At 40.0% G+C, this 23,321-nt stretch overlaps 1 protein-coding gene across 4 annotated transcripts in view; it reads right to left on the bottom strand.

Moving 5' to 3' along the window:
• Window positions 1-2,871: 2,871 nt before the first annotated feature.
• LOC103480793 (ATP-binding cassette sub-family A member 1) overlaps window positions 2,872-23,321 on the bottom strand; it is a 125,338-nt gene continuing 104,888 nt past the window's right edge. For all 4 annotated transcript variants that reach the window (XM_017310253.1, XM_017310254.1, XM_017310252.1 and 1 more), the window contains 4 exons: window positions 19,436-19,539; window positions 18,329-18,421; window positions 9,860-10,103; window positions 2,872-3,060 (listed from right to left, as the gene is read on the bottom strand). In XM_017310253.1, coding sequence (XP_017165742.1) covers window positions 2,932-3,060; window positions 9,860-10,103; window positions 18,329-18,421; window positions 19,436-19,539 — 570 coding nt within the window. In that variant the 3' untranslated portion in view covers window positions 2,872-2,931. The remainder of the gene's footprint in view (window positions 3,061-9,859; window positions 10,104-18,328; window positions 18,422-19,435; window positions 19,540-23,321) is intronic.

The following is a 23,321-nucleotide window of genomic DNA, read 5'->3' on the forward strand; positions in this document are numbered from 1 at the left end:
AAATAAAGATGGTGAGCAAACATTAATTCAGAGTCGTATTACAATTTGTGCAAATGTTGATTCGCTTCGTCTCGGAAAAATATTCGGAACCCAAAAAGACTCATTATGGTTTGCGACACACAGTATCGCCGTTCGAGGATTTAACAAAGAATGCAAACCATGTTAAGCTCCACAAGCAAACCGCAAAGCGTGTGACGAGGGTATCAACGTTTTATTAGGACTCCCCAATGTGGAAAGTAAACCGCGCAAGAATGTTGTTTAGAACTTGAAAATCAACTGCAGAATTAGTTTTGTAACACACAGAGATGTTGAAAGTGGGTAGGGACGGGGAAATGAACGACTAAGGAAGCAGTGAGCAAATAAAATATTATCTGAACTGGAAAACTGTTTCTGCAGGGCAGCATTTTTCTGTTCTTTTTTTTTTTGCATTTTGAGTAGAGAGAATAGTATTGAGTGGAAAAGCAGACTCACAGGGGAGCAACACAGTGTAAACCTCGACCAAAGGCTGGTGGGCCTTTATTAGTTCATCTAAAGAATCATTAAAAGCCTCTTCAATAAAATACTTTTGCAGGCAAGGCAGAGCGTTCGTGCATGTGCAAAAACAAAAGTTGTAAAAAGAAAAGAAAAAGTTCTTGTATTGAAGAAACACTTGCAAAGTTTTTATGGTATGAAGAAATCGCACCATTTACAAATTTCCTAGGGTTTCAACGTGGTTGAAAAACAGCTTGACCCGTTTCAGGTCAGTTGGGATTAACAGTATTTTTTACTCTGCCATCTGCCACATTAATCATAGGATATTTCTTTAGTCAGACGTTTAAATACGCTAGAAGCGCTACTTTGAGATTACTATAGATTTACATTTAAGCTGTCCTGTAGGTCATTGACTTCCTCTGTACATGTGACAGGCGACGTGATTTGTAATCCTCAATTAACATTTTCCATTGTTCTTTATTTCATTAACCATATTTTAACGTGACTCCTGAAACGCAAACAAGACCTTTTTTGTTTTTTGTGGCATCTTTTCAAAACAAAGTGGGATTTCTGTTTTACACAGCTACTAAGAAGTGACACTTGATTAACCAATGACTATTAATCATTAATGATATTTGACACCTTCTATCTAGACACTTCAAAATAAATGAAATAACAAGTGCAAGGACATGGGCTTTTATTAAAATGTAACGGTTTTCTGCTTTTCTGCCACATAAAGGCAACTGGTTTGATGTAATTCTATAAACACTTCCTAAAAACCTGCCAAATGTTGTGAAAAACGGCTGAAATTTTAACAACCCACTCAAAGCTGTTTTTTTGTTTTTTTCCCCCCCCAAACCCAATGTGATCAATCGAAGCCCAGTTGGGCGGAAACCCGTCCAACCTGGCAACACTCGATATGAGTTACAACATTTAATTTTCCCTTTGGGATGAATAGAATATCTTTAAAACAGAATTTAATTGAAATGAAGAGACTGGAAGCCAGGACAAGGATGGCAACAGCAACAAGGGCAAAATGAAGTAATCGGAACAAAACATGAATGCTTTTGTTCATTTCTGTTTTACGGAATCAAATAAACGTCAAAACCAATCACAATTAATCACAATTATTTTTATTTTGACATAAAGCATTGAATTGGGATCAACACATTGTCTTACAGAGATATTAAATTGTTGATGTTTATTCATGTATTCATTTTTATTATACTTAATTATGCATTAATTAATGCATTAATGTGATAAACTGACACTTAAAACTTTTAAAAACATAAGAACATGAATCGATATAACAGAAATAATTCATCAAGCAATAAATTACAACATAATTAAACGGTCTAAGGCTCACACAGCCGTATACGTCTCCAGATGATTTTATGAAAACATTATAGCCACTTACATGAATGACTGCTGCATCCAGAGCTGCGAAAAGTGCTGCATGTAAAAACGCATGTAGGCACACAAAGGATACGTCGCCCTCTTTAAATAACTAACTAACATGTTGACACCTACTTGACTTTGCAGTAACCTCAGAGTCAGTCGTTCAACATGCCTCTAATTAGCTGAAAACGTTCAGACGTTCAGTGCAAATGCATCCCGCCGACGTCATTTGTTGTCTGAAAGTCATCACTGGAGTGCCTGTCAGCAAATAAAGCTGCTGCGCCTGTAGGCGATCGCGTCGCTTCAACATCCCCACGCGGTGTTTTGCAACACGAACCGACAGAATTACATTCTCTCAAACGTAAGCAGACGATACACCAGGTCTTCAAATAAAACGAGGTGTCCTCGACGCCGTGCAATTATCTATGCGAAAGCTGGAAGATTTTGGCCCAAAGACCAGGCCTGAGGTATGTAATGATCAGCAACAAATCTCAAGTCGGACTGCGTTCTTTTCGGTCTGTAAACCTTTGAAAAAGAAAGATCATCTACCCGTGTGCTAAAAATACAGCGCAAAACTTTTAAATGTGTGCAGTTTGAGTAACTCCGCGTAAGTTAAAATTGACATGGTTAGTGTTGTGTTCTCATTTTTAAAAATAAGACATTTTTACCGATATCCTTTTTACACTTGAACACAAGTTTAGAAAATGCTTCAAAACTATTCTACTGTAAACGCCTCTAACGTAATTCATTTCTGTAAAGAAAGAAGCGACGCCTTCCCTGAGAGTAATAAATAGTATTTGAGCAACTGTTTAGTTTTTAACACAAATTTAGAAGGACAGGGGCGATTTCAAATGTCAAACTGCAATAAAATGTCAAAATAAAAAAATAAAAAACGGGATATGTTTTTCAATATGCGTCTACAGGAAGCCTGAGTTCACAGAACAATCTGAGTAGTAGAAGGTGTTAAGAATCCAATTATCGCATTGCTGCCAATAAAAAAACTTTTTTTTTTCCCCGAGATTTATTGCCGATTCATTCTGGTCCGATACGTCGATTTCTCCATCAGGCGCTCTCCGCTCCTCGGGGTCTCCGCAGCGACCTGAGCGGCATCTCGTCCGTGATGTCGACCGGGTTGCTGTGGGCCTGAGAGTCATCCTCCCCGTGCTGGTGGCGCGCAAAGTTCACAAAGACCTGAAACATCAACAACACGTCGTCACAAATCAAGACAGATTCCATTTTCCAATATAAAAGTTTCTCTCCTCTTTTCTCCTGGTTTTGAAAAAGAAAAAAAAAAAGCCAGAAACGGTGATTCAGCTGGCAGCTTTCGTGTGAACGAGTTGCCGTGCAAAGGCCACGAGGCGTCAAGCAAGACGTCTGGACTCAGACGGTGAATGTCAGCTTGACATCTTTGACCAGCTGAGAAAGACAATAAAACAATCATTCTCCTCTCTGTGATGCCAATATATTATAAAACAAAGTCAATCCTATGGCTTTTATTAAAAAAAATAAATAAATTTTACTCCGCAGAGCAAAAGCAGCAAAGAGGATCGTATAAAATGATAAGAGCATTGCTTTTTCATTAAATGGATTTCAATGGCTGTGTGAAAGTAAAAGCATGTGATTTATGAGGCTGCTTTTAAAATCATGGGGATAAGGGAAAAAAAAAAAAAAAAGAAAAGAATAGCCATCTAGGCCAATCCTATCAGAGACTACTCAGAGTTTCCATCAATTAAAATGCTCTTTACGGTCACAAAATATGCTCTGGTAGGAGGCGAATAAACTCGTGCGACAGGGCTTGAATTACCAGATGAACACATCAGAGTTGTGCCGAGCTGAAATATATTCTTTTGTTTCATGAGACCCTGATAACTGGGAAAGAGAGATCTGTTAGCATCATTCTGTTTTAATTAACTAATGAATATAATCTGCAGCCTATTGTTTTGTTTTTTTTATATCTGCAACAGCATTATTAAGAGAATAAATGCTAATTATGCTGACATATTTAATTTGTCAATGAGAACATTTTATGAATTCACTTTGGAAAATGTGGTCAGACGTCTTATGACTGAATAGAAAAAAGCTGTATTAAAAAAAGGAAAGCATGAGAAAGTCAATTTCAGAAATATATATAGAAAAACATTTTTTTTTATACGAAAACGTAAAGGACATAAAGAAATGTAAAACTAAAGATGAAGAACAAAAATGGACAAAGCTGAGTTAAACATAATAATAATAAGAAGAAATGTGTTTGGAGAGTTAATTCCTTCTTGTAAAAATGCTTCCTAATAAAACATTTTTATATTTTTAGAAAGTCTGCTTATTCCTGCTCAGGTATCCACAAAGAAAACCCTTCAGGCCCGCGTGCTAAGTGCAACGCGGCTCTGTTCGGACCTGCCAACTCTCACTCTTGGACCATGTGGCCGAGGCGTGTTGTATGAGCTCGGCTGCTGAGGGAGAGCTTCAGCAAATTGGTTCAGGGAACGGCGCGAAACGTGGCGATTAGCTCAGCCGTGTATGTTTTAATTACTCTCCGTTTATTAGCAGTTATACGTTGGGAACCCGAAACGTCCCCTGGACACAAGTCCTGACGGCTAACGCAGAGCGTTAACAGGACCGGTGTCTTCCTTGGTAAATGGTATTTGCCTTTCTGAAGTGCACAGGTTGCAGCTTAGTACAAAAAAAACAAACAAAAAAATAAACAGGAGGAAAAATAACAGAGAAGGAAGAACTGTGTGCTTCTTATTTTAAAGGAAATGAACGGACTGAGGCCAGACGGAGGAGTACGTCAATGTAATAAGATTTATTTTCCGAGGAACGTAAATATGAAATATATATATGTAAATAAAGCATCTAAATGTCAAACATCTGATTGCATTTTTGAGCCAAGATAAATATTTAGCTGCAAGTATCAGTTGCCCACAAAGTTTTAAGAGCTCGTGCTCAGATTTGCGTTCAAGGAGAAACTTCTCAAAACTTGCATGAATGGAAGCGTAGAAAGAAAACCTGTTGGAACATTAGTAAATCAAGTGATCAATTTGTGGTTTTCACAGCCCTCGAGTTCAATGCAGATTTTTAGATGGATTTTACGATAGGCCAACACAAACAACTGCGTGATTGTATGATGATTTATGGATTTCACAATGTTTTCCTGGAAAGTGGGACAGTGCAACAAAAAAAAAAACATTTCCAGAAGTAGCCTAATAGTAAAAACTAAATAAATCCTCCTTATCCATCATCAGGATTTTAAATCTTATCGCGTTTCTAAAACAAAGACACAAAATTAGCTCCAACGATAAACCTGCGCGTGTGTGTGTGTCATGTGGCCGCTGCATGCTGGGAAACGTCACGACTAAGAAACAAGCAGCAGAGCCGCTAAAGCTCGAGTACGCACGGCTGACGTCGGCTCATCAGCAGTGCGCATCAAGGTCAGGCTTGTCAAAGCATTTTGTCAGATGACAGTGAGCAAGAGGATAAGAATGACAGTAGCAACAAATACCCTCTCTGCCCATCTCTGTGGGCATCTCTGACCCCGCTGCCGGCTGATATCGGTTTGATATGCCGAGGCACGCTCAGAATTTGATATTCGCACTCAAGGCTACGCAGTTATCCAGCAGAATATCCAAGTAGTGTTTGTGTTTAACTTTCCATAAGACCAATAGTTGGAGAGGTCTTGCATAGTGCAGCACTTCTGACTGAACACACACACACACACGCACCCCCCCACACACACGCACGCACACACACACACACACACGCACACGTACACACACACAAAAAAAGTAAAGTGGATACATCTTGTGCTGTGATGAGTCCTAATTTTTTTGCTTCCCCTAATATTCCCTTTAATTTATGTATCCGAGAACGACATGAACATCGTGCACCAGTGCAACTCGGTGGCATTTCTGCGATAACAGATGGATACAGGCATTAATTACATTACGGAGGGTAAACTCAGGTGTTGATTTGGAGACCACCGAGGCGTAACGCGGGAGGGGAAGGACGTCATTTACGCAATTAACCTTTGTTTTGTAACAAAGGACGTGTTGCAGAGCGCAAAGGGATTTATCTAGAGATCATACACACAATCTGCCAACACGCTAATGTATTGATGCAAAGTTCTAGGTTGGGAGTTCACTTCACAAAAACCTTTGTGATAACATTCCAGTTAGCGATCAAGGGTTTCAGCTAGCTCAATGTCAGCTTAAGCATAGAAATGAGATGAGACATTTTTTGATGACTGGAATCAGAAACTTTTATTTATTTTTTTTAGCTCGGTTCACGAGTCAATCAAAAATCTTTTTAAAGGTCTTTATCTTACCAATGCACAATGTTTGCCTTCATCCATATCATTGTTCTGTGTGGATGCTGTTAATGTGCTGATGTTAGTATCTGTGAGGCCCTTAGAATGAAATGAGATGAAGTGCAGAGATGCTACGGGTTATTTAAGAGGAAATAGACTTTTCTATACCCTGTCGAGACATTTCTCAAGTTCTTTCAGCCTGCAAAAAAGACAGAAATATATAGAGTCCAATCAGTAGAATAAGCCTGATTTGGACCTTCCCATTTATCCCCCAAATGGGGGGGATGTTGATTTCATCTGCCGCTTGTACCATGAAACCGTATTATGACCCAAGTGATTCATCCTAAACTTTGTGTCGGGGGCCATCAGGAAATAATGTTTGGTAAAATTAGTATTTGTTGTTTATCAGGATTGTAATCAAAGTAATCCGTTTTAGACAATTCATAGAGAAAACTTGGAAATAAACTATTCCAGAAATGCAGCGTTGCAACCACAAGCAATGATTAGAAGTTAACCCAAGAAAGCAATTTCACACCTTTCCGTTGTCAGTGATAATATATGTTTCCATCTGCTCATTCATACTGGCCAAAAGTATATCACATTATGTGTATTAAAAAAAAAAAGCAAAGCACTAGCAGTGGAGTGCCAAGACTGTTGTTGTTGTTGCATGAATCCTCATAAACAAATATTCATTTGGCAAAAAAAGCAGAGCATGTTGGCATAAAGCAGGCTGCATGAAAAATGTTCTTGGACTCGTATTTTTCTGCTAATGGCCCCACACTCTTATCTATCCATGTCTTTATAGTTAGAACTGTTTCATTGTCAAATAACATCAACATAAACTGAACATAGCACCTTTAGCAACAATGCACGACACATGTTGGAAAAAAATAAAATAAAATATTTGTTGCCTCCCTACTCGTCCTGCTTTGGCGACAAATTTGAACAGTTTTCCAAATATCGCCACGATTAACGTTTCGTCTTCTGGACCCAGACTGTCCTCTGAGAGACGAGTGACACCGTCACGTTCTCCTGCGAGGTCCGCACCGTCCCCACAATCACCATCACCAGGCCGTGTCGATCAATATTAATTGTAGTTCAAGTTGGGTGTTATGCTGTAGGTCGAGGCTGTGCTGTATAAATCAGCAGCTGAAAGGTGACTGTCTGGGTCTCTGCAGGCTCCGCACCCCGATCCCCTCTGTGCTGTAACACCCTGACCTGCTGGTTTAGGTATGATTTATTTACTGCCTTTTATCTGGTAAACATTGACCAGAGCACAAACTGCAGCAGCTGACACAAACGTTCAGTGACGCGTTCCAAGGTTGGCAGCTGCAGCACGGCTGAAGTGGAAACATGGCTCGAGTTAAACGCTTACCATAAATATTAATTAAAGCATTTACTTTCTGATGTGTGTTTTAAATACTTAATTGGACGGCTAAACGACTCCTGAAAGACGCATTTTACACAAATAACACCCGCAAAGACGGCATTCATCCCAAATTACAAGCCATCCACACGGGGATCGTGTTCATAAAATTCTGACAGTAAAACTCTTAATATTGCTGCGGCATCCTTTATACGGCGCAGATAATTTGATTAAAATACAGCAGAGAGACCGTAAAGATGCCTCCCATCTGTGTCTGTTTTCGCTCCTCTCTCAGCGAGGCGGACTCATGACCTTTGCAGACCTACGAGAAGTCATCCCCCACCTCCCCGTCTGGTCATCTGCTGTGGAGCTAATAGAGGGTTTGTAAGACCAATCACACCCACACTCACCACTCACTGCCTGATTGTATCAGACCTCTGGGGGCGCGAGGAAAAACACAAGGTGAAGACAGTCTGAGGCATCCAGTACTCGGCTTATTTTCAACAAAAAGGTGTAGCGCTTGGAATGAAATAAAGAGAAAATATATATATATTTATAAAGCACTCCCCCGCATTTTTTGGGCATCTCAGGTGGAAACGTGTCAAAAGCCTTAAAGTAAATAAGAAATAAATTCATCTTTTAGTGAAAAAGCATAAATAAGCCCAACATTACTTTGCATACATTAATTCAGATGGGGGTAAAAGTCTGATGAAGCATTGGATCATGTTTCTCTAACAAATATTTTATGCTATTGGCAAGGAAATACAGTATAGCTCGATCAACATCCAAAAACACATGGCAGATTAACTCAGAAATGAGACAAGTGTAATGAAGTGGACTCAGGAGGATCTAGAGAGACGGTGCAAAGGGGAACGGTCAGCAAAGAAAGTGTTATCTCAAGGAGATGTACAAAATATTGTCAGATAAACCCTATCAAAACTGTGTACTTTGGCCTGATGAGGAAAATATTTAGCTTTCTGGCAACTGAAAATTGTGGCGAGTCTGGTTTGAAGTACAGAAAATGATGACTATGTGGAAAAGTATAAAGCACCTGATGTGGAAGATGTGTCATGAGGGACTCTACTAAGAAACTGAAAATGGGTTGTCGTCAATTGGTGTTTCAGAAGATACCGACTCAAAATAAAACGGTCGAATCGACAAAAATCTGATCATTGGACATTAAATCATCGTTCAGCAATGAACAGAGGTAAATCCTACAGGAAACCCGTGAGGTGAGCAGAAGAAAAGACTCAAGATGATCTAGAAGAACGGTTCTCAGTCCTGGTCCTCACGGCTCTCTGTCTGTCACGTTTCAGGCATATCTCTGCTCTAAAACGAATGATTGTATTCCCTTCCTAAGCATGCCACAAAATGCTGCAGAAGCATGTTAATCAATACTTTAAGTCGGGTGTGTGGAGACGGGAAAACGCTTCAAATATGAAGGACGTCGTATGCGTCTGCAGAAGTCAAGATATATGAGATCGGTACAGTGAAACCGTCTTGGCTATTTAGTTCTACTGGTTACTTGAAAATTCCTAGAGTTCACCACTGATGGATTGTTGAAGTAGTAATCCAATAAGTTGAGCTGCTATAGAATTATTGGTAAATATCAGTCTATTTCAGGAAAAAAAGAATTTCAGGGTCAAAATGTCTCCCTTGTACAGTAAAACTGGCTAAAAATCAATAGTTTGCTCTCAAGCATAAACACAGGAAATATTTATCATTCTCAACATCATCATTTTTTTGTCAAAAAAGCACTCCCGAACAACTTCCCCATGAGGATAAAAGTGAAGCTCTGGAGTTTGCACTAATAAATCTTGGTAATAGAAAATCAATCACCACCAAAGTAACTTCTTAAAGTAAGGAAGTTACTTTTTTAATGTACTACCACAACAAAAAATGTGTTTTAAGTCTCTTGTGTGAAAAATGAGACTCGTTTTACGACGTCCATAAATTGAATGATGGAAAATCAATGAAATATTAAAAGTTGAGCTGAAAAATGTTTCATAGTTTAGAACAATAATGTCAAAAATGCACATAATACCAAATCTATGGCTGTATTTATCTGACCCATTTCAAGCTGGGGGTATGTAGGCAGACTCAAATCAATATGGACTTTATGCACACAGTATTATGTATAAGGTTTTGTAACATTTTTGCAGAAGCTTTTCAAAAGTTAACATGAAAATGTGGAAGCATATCCTATGATTCAATTCTGCTTTCATACACAATTTTCACGCATGACCAATGATTTCAAACAAGACGAAAAGTTTTTAATCAGTAAAGTGAGGCTCGTTTTTTTTTGTTTTTTTTTCGTGTCTCACCTGATCCAGAGTTGTCTGGGATACGGAGTAGTCCTCCACGGCCAGCCTGCCCTGATTTATGGTGAACTGGCTGAAGATGCTGGCCAAAGCTCCCTGCGTGTATGGGAGTTGGTACTGGAGTGTGTTGTGGTGTTTCTCCTTGAGAACGCTGTCCGGGAAAGTCAGCCGGACGAAGTCCTCGACTGGTCTGAGGGCAGGAGGGGAGCCGCCAACGCGCACGATCACCGTGTAGCCATCGCCAAACCTGGAGCAGAGTTAGTAGACATTCGGCATCTGATTTTCTGTGGTGACTGTATAAAAAGATGGAAGCATCCAAATCTGACCAAAAAGTAAACAATATTTAACTTGATAGAAAAAGTTCAATATTGTGACCTTATATTTGGTAGGTTTTTTGAAATTGCTCGTTTTCCAGACACCAAAAAACATTAACTTATTGTCAGAAAATGGCTGGATGTCTTATGTTTTTTTAAGCACTTCGACTGTTTTTAGAAGCAACTGAGACGCAAAAGGAAGTACAAAAACAATGCAAAAGTAGATTTTACATAATAGGTCCCTTTTAAGTTTGGCTGAGAGTAAGGGCACTGTGTCGACATGTTTTATATTTGTATAATCTAAAATAAGCTGCTCATTTAAATATAAAAATCACAAAAAATGCTCATTGTACTAAAGCTACAGCAATGCTTCAGTATTGTAATTTTGTCTAATTTTATTAGTGTACGTTCACACTCAGCGGCATTAACAGCACCTCTCATAAAGAAAGGAGGTCTAAAAAAGTGGTAGTGTCATCATTGCATGGTGAAAATACCACTACATTATGAACTCAAGCTAAAAATGTTCAATTGAAAATAAAATAATTCTCAAAAACATTAACAAGCCCCACGTAATTAATATTTTGTTTTTGCTAAAACTATGCATAAAAAGTCATCACAGACATAAATATTGTCATAAACGAAGCTAAACTCTAAACCTAATTAGCATTCCACGTCTTTGAATATGTGTTATGTCTGCTGAGCAGCAAATAAAAACTCTGTGCCTTGTTATTCTGTCATTAGTACTCCTATGACCCCTTGTTTTCTGCCTAATTAATTCCCTGATGTTGGATTTACTCTCAGAAATGTCCATTGTGGCTTGTACTGAGCTTCGTGTAACGAGTGTTGGAGCCCCCTCAGTGACAATTAGAGATGTGGTGGATAAACCAAGCCTGCGTGATCCCAAAGGGAGGGAGGAGGAAGTGAAGCACTGCTGCTACTGAACAGCACAAGCAAACCTCATAGGTGGCCAGGATCCTTGAGTCAGAACATGAGAAATTAGACTTCAAGAGTCAAAATGTGGCAATATTGTGAGTTACTACAATTATTTAGCACCAGATTTTATTTGGAATTGGATTGTTTATGTTTAGTGGTTTCATATCTGGTTTGAAGATGAGTTTCCTTGACATTATGTCAGTAATAACGCTGTTTTAATAAATGTTTGTAATTTCCTGAAACATGTTTTAGGAGACCATTGATTTCCTACATAAAAATATTCAAGCGGTATTTTGTCTGCTGCAGGCTTCTTGGAACAGTAAACCACTTACGTTACACTTTTGGTCAAACAAGAAACAAAGATGTTTCCAAAGACCTTCCCAACGTGAGCACATCAACCGTGCAAAGTCTACAAGTTTTAGCAGGATGTAATCTTCAGACTGATTACAGCAGTTAACCTCATGCCTAACGTCTGTGACAACTCTAAAATATACAAACCAGGCCTCATGCATTCCCAAAATGTGACTAACCCAAGAAACTTTCAGAATGCTACACATGCTTTGCAATATGCCAAACTGTAGCCCAGGGGAAAATTCCCACCTGCTTGTTCCTTGGCAGTTTTTCCAACATTGCCAATCTTATCTTATCAGTGTGCACAGCAAGTCACATACAGATATTGTCTATGCAGATATTGCTCCATAGGATGCCACAAATAAAGCCAAACTTTGTCTCCATAATTAAAAGAGCTAATAGTAATTCTAGCATTAAACAATTTCAATGCAAGAAGGTTCAAACAGGAAATCTGGAGAGTCACAGAGGACTCGGGTGCGGCTTTGTCACAATCACACTGTGTGATCATGCACATAAAACACTTTTCAGCAAGCAGCCTTCTTTTGTTTTTTTCCCACTGAATAACACATTTTTGATTCAATGGAACTTAAGAAAAAGCATTCCATATAGGAATGTTTTTATCAGCCATAAAAAAATAAATGTGAAACTTCCTGAGCTCAAACTTTGGCTGAACTGTTGGCCTTTCATGGATGGATGGATGGATGGATGGATGGATGGATGGATGGATGGATGGATGGATGGATGGATTTTTCCATACTGTCTTGGAACCTCTATGTTTTCTTGTAAATGTTCTTATGACCGCAGGATCATAAGAACAGTTATTTATAAATCAGGTATTTTTCACAAATACCTGATTTATAAATAAATCAGGTATTTATTTATAAATAAATAAATAAATTTATTTATAAATAAATGTGGGGGTGTGGGGGGTTTACATGGTGTGTCATGTAAACCCCCCACACCAATAATATTCAACTTTTTTTCCTACAACAGACAACAGATACAACAGACTAAAAAGACAACAGCCCCCCATCACGGTTGAGACCATTGCCTTTCGGTGTTTTACTTTGTGCTATATCTGAGATAAGCTTAGTCTAACAACGCTCAAACTCAACCAAGCTGCACAAGTCCAACTTCCTAAAAACACTGCAGCGAAACACCTACTTCAGTGGAAAGCAGGCTTTCCGTGACAGTAAAAAGCCCTTATCAATTAGCTCTCCCTCAGTCTGTCCCTCTGCTTGCCTTTTCATTTCCTCTCTTGTTGCACTACGGCAGAGATTTCAGGCACCACTTTGAGGGAAATAAGTCTTTTCATATGCTCATATTTTTACTTCCCCTCTAAATCCACCAGAATCCACGTTCTTTCATCCTGGACACACCGTCTTGGCTCCTCTGAAAGAACTTCTGCAAGTGTACGGAACGGAATGAAAACACGCAGATATGAGTAAATAGAGCCCGCACTGCCACACGTGGGCCGGCGTTTGAAACAATAAATTAGGTTTTAAACTGGTGATTTGAAAACCACATAAAAGCAAGATCTTAGCAACTTGGGGCTAAATTCAGCCCGGGAGGAAATAATGAATGGGTTATATTTACAGTCATGACTGCACACATTGTCACAGCTAATCCTTTCAGAATATTTTACATTTCAGATATGATACAGCAGCTCAACACAGCGTGGCAGAGCAGCTGTAATTTCAACAGAATGGTTCCCCCCACCACTCTTTTCCCCTTTCTTCATTTTCATTATTCTGCCTCAATCTTCTCCTCCACCGTGGTGTGCCTGGTAGTCACTCTTCCATGTAATTTAAAACAAACAACAGCCAGACACAGATAAGAGCATGACGGGCTGAAAATAATTCGGCTGCCTCTCTTCGTCTGCGGGAGCCCAGAAAGGTCATCAGTGCTGCTGCCAAGTCACAACGTTTGTGTGCACAAGGGAGGGGAGGGGCAACTGCAGGGCGAGAGGTCAGAGTGGGGCTTGGGTGGTCTGACACTTTGATCAAATATGAAGAAGTGGTGCTTTCAGAGTAAAGATGCTCTGATCCAGGAGAACAGCTGAAAAGTGCAACATTCTTTCCTAATTTAAGAGTCAGATGGTTGAGAAGGAGCGAATGGAGATCGTCTACTGTACACTGGTGTATTTTTAGATTATAGCTTCTTTTTTTTGGCAAGCCCCCTTCTTGGTGCTAAAAATATTTGATGTAAAAACTTATTTTTGTTATTTTTCATAAAGAAATTGGAATACATTCAACACTGGATTGAGGAAATGTAAAGCACTGTAAGAAAAAAATAAATAAAACTTTGAAAGACCTTCACATATTCAGGAATTATTCAAATTATTCAAAGAAAGATTTATTGTTTGAAATCGTTATGCTATATGACTATTGATCAAAATATCTTACTGTAATCAGAATACTTTTTTTTTTTTTTTTTTACATATGAACATTTTAAAAATGTGACAATTGATAAAAGAAACTACTCTAAATCTCTTCGCAGTCTTTTTAAGGAAACTATATGGCTGCAAATGCATTGCAGCAATTATATCCTCTATTGATGCTCTCATGTAAGCAACAATGGTGAAAATAGAGAAAGTCAAACTGATAATTCAACTAGTTTTTGAAGTTTTGCAACACAATTCATTGGAAGTTATTGCTGCAAAAATAAATAAAAAAAAAAATCCTACCATGAAAAGAAATTCTTTATAAAAACATTATGACAAATGTGTTTTTAAATCCCTGTTAAGTCTCCATCGCCGAAGTTCTCCTGACCTTCTGCTCGTCATCAAATGAATCGCCACTAAATCTCCAGTTTATGAATTTCAATTCAAGCTGCATGGACATTGGTCATGCATCGATGGCTCCGACGCATCACAGTTTCTCTACAATCCCGGCTGCATTCCAGGCTTCAGCCTTTCCTTCTACACTTTCTTAAAATGAATGCAACTATTGTGAACTACAATCTCGGAAATAGTTGAAAGAGTATCGTAAAAACAACAAAAAAAAAGACAAAGAAAATTGATATGAGTCTTTTAATTAGAGTACGTCTTGTATAAGACCTTTAACAAAAAACAATCTTGAGAAAAAAAAGCCCGACTGGTACCAGAAGACAAACATCGGGATGAGATATTCCCACAATTCTGTGTTACAGAATTAAACGTCAATATACTTATACTAGTAGAGGGTTATCTGCAGGGGTACTGAAATGTGAAATGTAATGTGTTGCTTTAAAGAAAATCGAATTTTTGTACAGCAAAACAAACTCATACAGATTTCAGATGTAGTCTGTCGTCTGCAAATTTTAAGACTGCTTGTAGACGTGACAGCAAACAACAATATGTTTCAAGCATCGCAGTTTCAAACAAATTAAAGTCGTCCTGCAGCTATCAAAGCTGAAGACATGCATTCTGAAAGTCAGCAGCCCTTACAGACAGTCCACCCGATGCGCCATCTGTCTGTCAGCGCCGTGTCTTAATTACACCTACGATGTTGATGCATTGTAAACCGTAAAGAGGATTATTTTGTCATCCATCTCTGCGGTTTGACAAGCACTTAAAAGCACTAAAGTATTTACTTAATGGCGTACCTGCAGAGCTTGATGCACAGCGAGAAGGAAGGAGTTTATTGGACTTCTCCATGTCAACTTCAGGAACTGATCCAAACTTTCAGAGACTGCCTCTTGTAAAAGAAAACACTCCAGCATTACCTTAATGCATTAAAGCCCCTCTCTGCCCCACTTTTTTTCCCCCCCTTTTTAATACGGTGACGCATTTTGACCGTGAAGAGTATAAGACTCCTGGCTGTTGGATGTGCTTAACTGCAGGTACTCTATGAAGAGGCGATATGAATGATATCAATCAGTGGAAAATCCTGCAGTTGGCTAGACGGTGTCCTTCCTAACTGACAAGATTATGGGGAAGCTTTGAAGCTGCTTTTATTGGTTCCTCCACTTCATTTGGGTTTACTTAACACCTGGGAGCTTTCATATGAGCGCACCACCATACTAAAAACCAATTTATAGCCTCCTGTGCATTTTTTTATATATATTTTTTTGCTTATTTATTCCTCACCATCTCAGTCCGCTTTTCATAAACTCCTGAAATGTGAGTGATTTAAGGGGCGCCATATATGAGGAGGGGATAAACAGATGGATGGGGATAACGAAGAGGCTGCCCGCCGTCTCAGAAGAAGGGACTGTCCAAAACTTAATCTTCAGCCTTCTTTTCAACCTGATGACCACCTCAGCAGTGGCAGAAATTGGCTCATTTTGTGCCTGACTCACACAAAGGCAGGTTTCTTAAAGCAGCAGCAGGCGGGTGTTTCACCGATAACCAAAAAGGTGAAATGACGAACTAAACGGGGCAGCGCTAAGAAAGACCACTGTAAGCACAGCAAATGGCGGAGAGAGACAAACAAGGACAGTGCAGTTAGGGGGGTGTTTTGAAGGAGAGAAGGATTCTGGGAGGAAGCGAGGGAGCGAAGGGTTGCAAATGTTTGAGGGTAAGCATGTATTACATATGAGCCACGGGGGGTCAAAACTGTGAGAGCCGCCGCCGTGGTGAGACGCCGCGAGCTCGTTTCTGGGGCTTGTGATGGAAAAACGACGGAGGAGCAAGTGGCGAGGGGATGAAGTGGTAACCCCCCCCCGCTTTGCAGGTCAAGACGGTCTCGCCGTGTGACAATGGCATGCATCACCTATCTCTGATGCAATGCCTCCCTTATTGCCTAACAGAAGCTTCTCCTTCTGCAAGCTGCTGCTTGTGCAAACCTGCCCCTTTTTCTGTTATTTTAAAAGGTAGCAGCTAGTATTCAACACTCTTGTGATTACGTCATCTTACTTTTAATGTGTTTTCTTAGGATTTATAGTGACAAAGTAGTGTACACTTCTAAAGTAGAAGGAAGATTTGAGACTTGAGAGGTCAGCTGACTACAAATGTGCAACAGAGGATTTATTGGAGAAAATCAGTGAACAAACTGCCTCGTGAAGACCTAGGAACAACAGTAGGCATGTCAGAGATAAAGCTGGGGATTAATTTAAAGCAGATGTAGCTCTCTAGAAAATTACCAAGCTTTGAACCTCTCACAAAGACTGTTCAATCCATTGTCTGAAAATAGAAAGGGCACAGTACAACTGCAGGACAGAAGAAGAGCAATAAGAGAAGATGCCAAGAGACCCATGATGATTTCCAGAGATCCATTTTTCTGGTGGGTGAACTTGCTGAACCCTTTGTTATGTGCTTCGTGGTCTTACTGGTAGAGAAAGTTGTTTTTGGAAAAGAAAAACTACAAGAAGTCCCATTTGCCCATTGCTCCACCACAGTAAACATGTAAAATAAGTTGCTCTGCTAAGGGTTGAACTTTGTGGGCTATATGCCACATGTTAGGATGGGATAAACCGATGGTAGTAGAGGTGCAAAACTGCTAGAGACATGCCCCAAAAGACTTGATTTGTATTTGTAAAAACACAAACAAAACGAGTGCGCAAACATCTCCACTCACTTCACAGTTATGTTCTACTTTGTGTTGGTCTCTCATCAAATCCCGATGAAACACTTTGACGCTTGTGGGTATAACATGACCAAAAGTGGAAAGGTTCAAGAGGCTCTTTGTGTGACAATTTTTTTTGTGTGTGTGTGTGTGTGTGTGCAAATTTCAACAGTATGCGTGCGTGCGTGCGTGTGTGGATGATGTGGCACAGCACAAACGTGGCAAGATGGTGACAAGGAAAGAAAACAGAGAAGACATTGCTTAATTGCCTTTTCAGTCATTAACGGGGTCTCACACCTCATGAAACATTAATTACACCGAGCGCTGTGGAGATAGGGAAGCTTAATTAGAAATTATTCACTGCACAGCGAGAGCTGAGCGATAGTATTTCTGCGGCGTGTAAATTGTCCGTGTGAGATCTAAAATAAGCGCAGCGAAAATCTATGTAGACGCAGCGCTTATCTGGTCCCCCCCCATCACATGCTTGTCTTGTGAAGTGAGATTCCCTTTTTACCGAACAGCAAGCGGAGTGAAGTGGGACATGTGTTCACCTCCCCGTCCCCCACATTGTCTCGCGTTGCTCCTACCTATCTGATAACTCCCGCTTACTTCATAAATTATTTACACCACTCTGCTCATGCCGTTACGTTCAGGACGTAATTGACAGAGAATTTGCCTGCTACCCTAACATCTGGGAGGGACTGATTAGTTCAAACCCTCCCACTTTAGTCCTTCACCTCAACTCTCCCAGTCTTTTAATAGCCCTTCCGACAGAGCGGCCTACGTTTTCCTCCTTTGCAGTGATCTAAAAACCGCAGTTATTCATGTGACATTAACGCTCTTGATGGGAAATACCCTTGACACTGCCGCCCCCTACGTGCTGCGCCACACGTTTCCCCTAATCCCCTGCACAACTTGACAAATGGTCCGCTCCACCCCCTCGTCTCAGGTGTATTGATCCGACTCTCCACCCAGCGATTGCCACCGCGTAATCCTGTCAGGAGTTTTGTTCCGGCATGTGTGCGTGTGTGTGTGCATGCGTGTGCGTGTGTGTGTGTGTGTGTGAGCCTGCCGGTTGAACGTCATTCCTCTCACAAGCTCAAACAAAAGGAGCGGCAATAACGTCAGCTGACTGTACCCGAGGTAATGGACTGACCTCTTTGCGGTATTAAATGCTGGCTTTTGAAAATGTCACATAAATGAATGTTGCATAAAAACACGAAAAAGCAAGTGCAACATCTGTCGAGGTCTGTTTCATATTGACGGAGAAAGAAGAGAGTTTAGCTCTGGAGTTTTCTTTAGTCGAAAAAGTTTTAGTTCATATTTAAAATTGTGGCACGTCCTTTTAACACCAGTTTCACATTCGGAGACAAATTAAGAGTCCTCACCTGTTTTTCAGATGCTGGATGCTTCCGAGGCATTTGAAACGGCCGTTTACCATGATGGCCATGCGAGTGCACAGCGCTTCGCACTCCTCCATGCTGTCGGAAGACACGAGAGGGAAGGTAATAGAAAAAGTAAACTTTTGACCAAGTGTGTTTTTCCTCTTAAAACAATGGGATCCTAAGAGAAAACAGCAATCATTCTGCAACTTTTTAACCTTCGTACAGACTTTCAGAGCTCACTTCTCTCAAAGAAAAAGCTTTTGGTCTGAGTGTTTTACTCATCCGTTCTGACACCTTAAACGGAGGACAAATATGGTAATTAGGTTGAGTACAGAGTGCCATCTGCAGCCCTATTATTTATTATCATTTTTTTTTTTTCATTGTTGAGCCACAGCTTGAGCCAAACGTAGCCGAAGCGAAACCTGCGACAGCCTTCTGAAGTACGGCACAATTAGTATTATGAGTTTGTAAAACCCGATGAATTTGCCACCTAACAAAACAGAACCACCTGGTCATGACATGGACAATTGGACGCAGCTCTGCCACATTGCCTGCGACAACAACAAACGCTTTTTATTCCTCCATCAAAGGAGCCAGTGTAATGAGGAGAATCTATTCTGAACGAAACTGAGCCAGGGGGAACAAATGCTTCAGTTCGGGGAATGTTAAAATGAGTGATGAAGTAAGCAAACAATTACATTTCCCTGCTTATTTTTTTTCCTCAACGGGAGGAAACAAAAGTTTGGGAACTTAAAGTTTGCTTCAGGAAGTCTTGGGTAATGAAAAGACTCTAGCACTGATATTGACAGTTTCCCCCCTTTTCAAAGAAGGCCAAAAAAAAAAAAAGCTGCAGTCAGTCGATATGCCCTCTCGCTTCATGAAAGCTTTATAGCAGCCAGTGTGTTTCTGGCAGCCAATATTAACTGCCACTCTGGAAACAATACCTCTCAACAAAACGGGGACTTCAATCAATTATAATTACAATATTTATGGCTCCCATTCGCTTACAGAAAACATGTTTTCCGCACTTTTCTGCCCCGGAGGAGAGTCTAAATATTTTGACTGGGTGAGCGCATCAAAGGGGGATCGATGAGACGAGTGGGGTCCCACCTGTGCGATGTGAGAATGACTGAGCGTCCCTCTTTGATGACACTCAGGATGCAGTCCCAAAGGAAGCGTCTGGCTTTGGGGTCCATCCCGGTGGTTGGCTCATCCTGCGGTAAATTAAAAAAAACACAAAACAAAACAAAAAATAAATCTGCTTTCTCTTTCTTTTGAAATCATCACATTGCTTAGGAAGAACCTGCAGTGTGGAGCTGTTCATCACCACCTGAGATAGAAATTCAGTGCCTTGCAAAAGAAAACCCTTGAGCTTCCATGTTGTTGCATCACAACAGCGCATTTAAATGTGTTTTTGTTTTTTTAAATTATACTTTACCAAAAATAACAAATCTACAGTGCAAACAGTGCAAGGAGAGAATCAATCAGACCGTACATCTCCAGCTGCCTTGCACATTTAGAGACGGACATTTTTCCCACTTCTCCTTGCAAAATATCATTTTATTTAGAGGTATCAGAATAAAGGGGGCTTCCCCACTTCGTAAACCTCATTTTAATCAATGTACAATTTTTATTTGGGTTCACATTTATATACACCTTTATGCTGATCAAAGAAGCACCAATGTGTCGGAATGCTTACTACATCAATTCAAGAATGTAGCAGATTTGACCAAACCAGAAGCTAAAGGAGAAGCTTTTAACTGAAAAATCTTCTTAACATGGAAAATATTAGGTGAACAATTTAAGTATTTTCTTAATGATATATTTTTAAAAATATATATTGTTAATAGGATCAGAAACATCATCAAGCGATGTTTACTTCAAGGAAGACTTTGGCACATACATTTACTAAACATGTCTAAATACAACATGTGTTTTTTTTTCAGTGAAAGGTTGGCACATATCTGCTTGTTATAGCTGATAATAGACATAAAACATATATATTTAAAAAAGGGAACGTTTATGTATGTAAATATTGAAGGAAACTGACTTTTTCAAATCAGATTTTTGTTATACTTTTCAATTATCTGGTATGTAATATATATATATATATATATATATATATATATATATATACACACGTACTGGTCCTTCTCATAAAATTAGCATATTGTGATAAAGTTTTTTTTTTCCATAATGTAATGATAAAAATTAAACTGTCATATATTTTAGATTTATTGCACACCAACTGAAATATTTCAGGTCTTTTATTGTTTTAATACTGATGACTTTGGCATACAGCTCATGAAAACCCAATATCCCTGTCTCAAAAAATTAGCATATTTCATCCGACCAATAAAAGAAAAGTGCTTTAATACCAAAGAAGTCAACCTTCAAATAATTATGTTCAGTTATGCACTCAATACTTGGTCAGGAATCCTTTTGCAGCCTTCAATGCGGCGTGGCATGGAGGCAATCAGCCTGAGGCTCTGCTGAGGTGTTATGGAGGCCATGATGCTTCGATAGCAGCCTTAAGCTCATCCAGAGTTTTGGGTCTTGCGTTTCTCTTCACAATATCCCACAGATTCTCTATGGGGTTCAGGTCAGGAGAGTTGGCAGGCCAATTGTGCACAGTAATACCATGGTCAGTAATACCAGTGGTTTTGGCACTGTGAGCAGGTGCCAGGTCGTGCTGAAAAATGAAATCTTCATCTCCATAAAGCTTTTCAGCAGATGGAGCATGAAGTGCTCCAAAATCTCCTGATAGCTGCTGCATTGACCCTGCCCTTTGACATGGCTCCCCAGACCATCACTGACGGTGGGTACTTGACACTGGACTTCTGACATTTTGGAATTTCCTTCTCCCCAGTCTTCCTCCAGTCTCTGGTACCTTGATTTCTGAATGACATGCAAAATTTGCTTTCATCCGAAAAAAGTACTTTGGACCACTGAGCAACAGTCCAGTGCTGCTTCTCTGTAGCCCAGGTCAGACGCTTCTGCTGCTGTTTCTGTTTCAACAGTGGCTTGACCTTTGACCTGGGGAATGCAGCACCTGTAGCCCATTTCCTGCACACGCCTGTGCACGGTGTCTCTGGATGTTTCTACTCCAGACTCAGTCCACTGGTTCCGCAGGTCCCCACAGGTCTGGAATCGGCCCTTCTCCTCAATCTTCCTCAGGGTTTGGTCACCTCTTCTCGTTGTGCAGCTTTTTCTGCCACACTTTTTCCTTCCCACTGAGGTGCCTTRATGCAGCACTCTGGGAACAGCCTATTCGTTCAGAAATGTYTTYCTGTGTCTTACCCTCTTGCTTGAGGGCGTCAATGATGGCCTTCTGGACAGCAGTCRGGTCAGCAGTCTTACCCWKRWTKKSGKTTTKRRKWAWTRAMCMRGSYKGGRRKTTTTTAAAAGCCTCAGGAATCTTTTGCAGGTGWTTAGAGTTACTTTGTTGATTCAGATGATCAGGTTAACTGCTCGTTCAGAGAACCTTTTCATGATATGCTAATTTTTTGAGACAGGGATTTTGGGTTTTCATGAGCTGTAAGCCAAAATCATCAGTATTAAAACAATAAAAGACCTGAAATATTTCAGTTGGTGTGCAATGAATCTAAAATATACGACAGTTAAATTTTTATTATTACATTATGGAAAATAATGAACTTTATCACAATATAATAATGTTTTGAGAAGGAGCTGTATATATAAAACTCACAATAAAACTATTTTATCTTTAATTTAAAAAAGTGAATTTTTGTATCTTACAATATTTTCAACTTGCCAAATTTTGCCTGTATAGCAAAAAGTTTGGATGCAACTGTTCATACAAGATCCCCGAAAAACGTCATTTGGATGTAAATATGAAAATATGTCACAATACTCAAGGAGTATGGATAGCTTTTTTTTTTTTCAAAGCACTGTAGGTGGGCTTTGAAAACAAAACAAAAACGATGCAACAAAGAGCAATCAAATGTCTTTTAGATCTGTAATTGGGAATATTTTTTGGAACATTGGAGCGCCATCTGTTCAGTGAAGTCCCGTATCTGCCAAGGTGCTTTGCAGCTGTTCCACAGGCACGTGACACAATTAATAAGAAACAAAAAGAGACATTTAGAAGCCCGCAGACATGCAGTGCACGGGGATCGCTTTCTGACCACAACACCCGCGCGCACATAACGAGGTCGCAGGCTGAAGCCCAGGCAGGCTCAGCTCGGCTCAGCTCAGCACAACTCAACGCGGAGACACACAGAGTGCCACTGCTGTTTCTCTTTTTCCTCAGGGCCTGTCTGTTCACACACGATTAGAGTGACAGTCCTCAGACTGACTGGTTTCATTCCAAACTTCCCTCAGAAACCGAATCCTACAAATCCCACGGGTTTGGTCAGGATGCCCAACGCAAGCCTGTGCAAAAAAAAAAAAAAACCTATGTGATGCTGCCTCAAGGCTGACTGGGCTCCCTGGGCTACCACACAATGCTTAAATTGACACAGACACAGATGCCACATTATCCCCTCAGCTTTAAAGTGAAGGCTAACTTGGCTGCAGGGACTAAATAAGGCAGTTTGGAACGGTGTGCACAATTTGATCCCGCCAAAGCTGTAAAGATTATCCTATTACATGTAATTTATTGTGGATTATTCATTACCGCGTTGAAGTTATTGGAAGCATAAACTTATGAACGGCTTATGCATATATTACAGTGTAAGAGCAGGAAATGGTGAATAATTCAGCGAACCAAACAGATGTCACATTGCTACACGAGCTCACAGGAAATCACGCGTTTGGCACATTTGGAGCTTCTCTTTATTACTTCCGAGGAAGTATATGGTTACAGTTTGCTTTGTGTGCTTGGTAGCGGGAGAGGCTTGCATGAAAATGGGATCTGAAATGGCCTTCAGTAGAACATGGATAGCCATCATTTCATGACAATTTAGACTTGAATGTGGATCCGGTTGGTTATTTTAGTCACGGGCCGTTTATGGCATATGATAACACATAAAAA

Source organism: Poecilia reticulata, linkage group LG18, assembly GCF_000633615.1.
Source record: "Poecilia reticulata strain Guanapo linkage group LG18, Guppy_female_1.0+MT, whole genome shotgun sequence".
Classification (NCBI taxonomy): domain Eukaryota; kingdom Metazoa; phylum Chordata; class Actinopteri; order Cyprinodontiformes; family Poeciliidae; genus Poecilia; species Poecilia reticulata.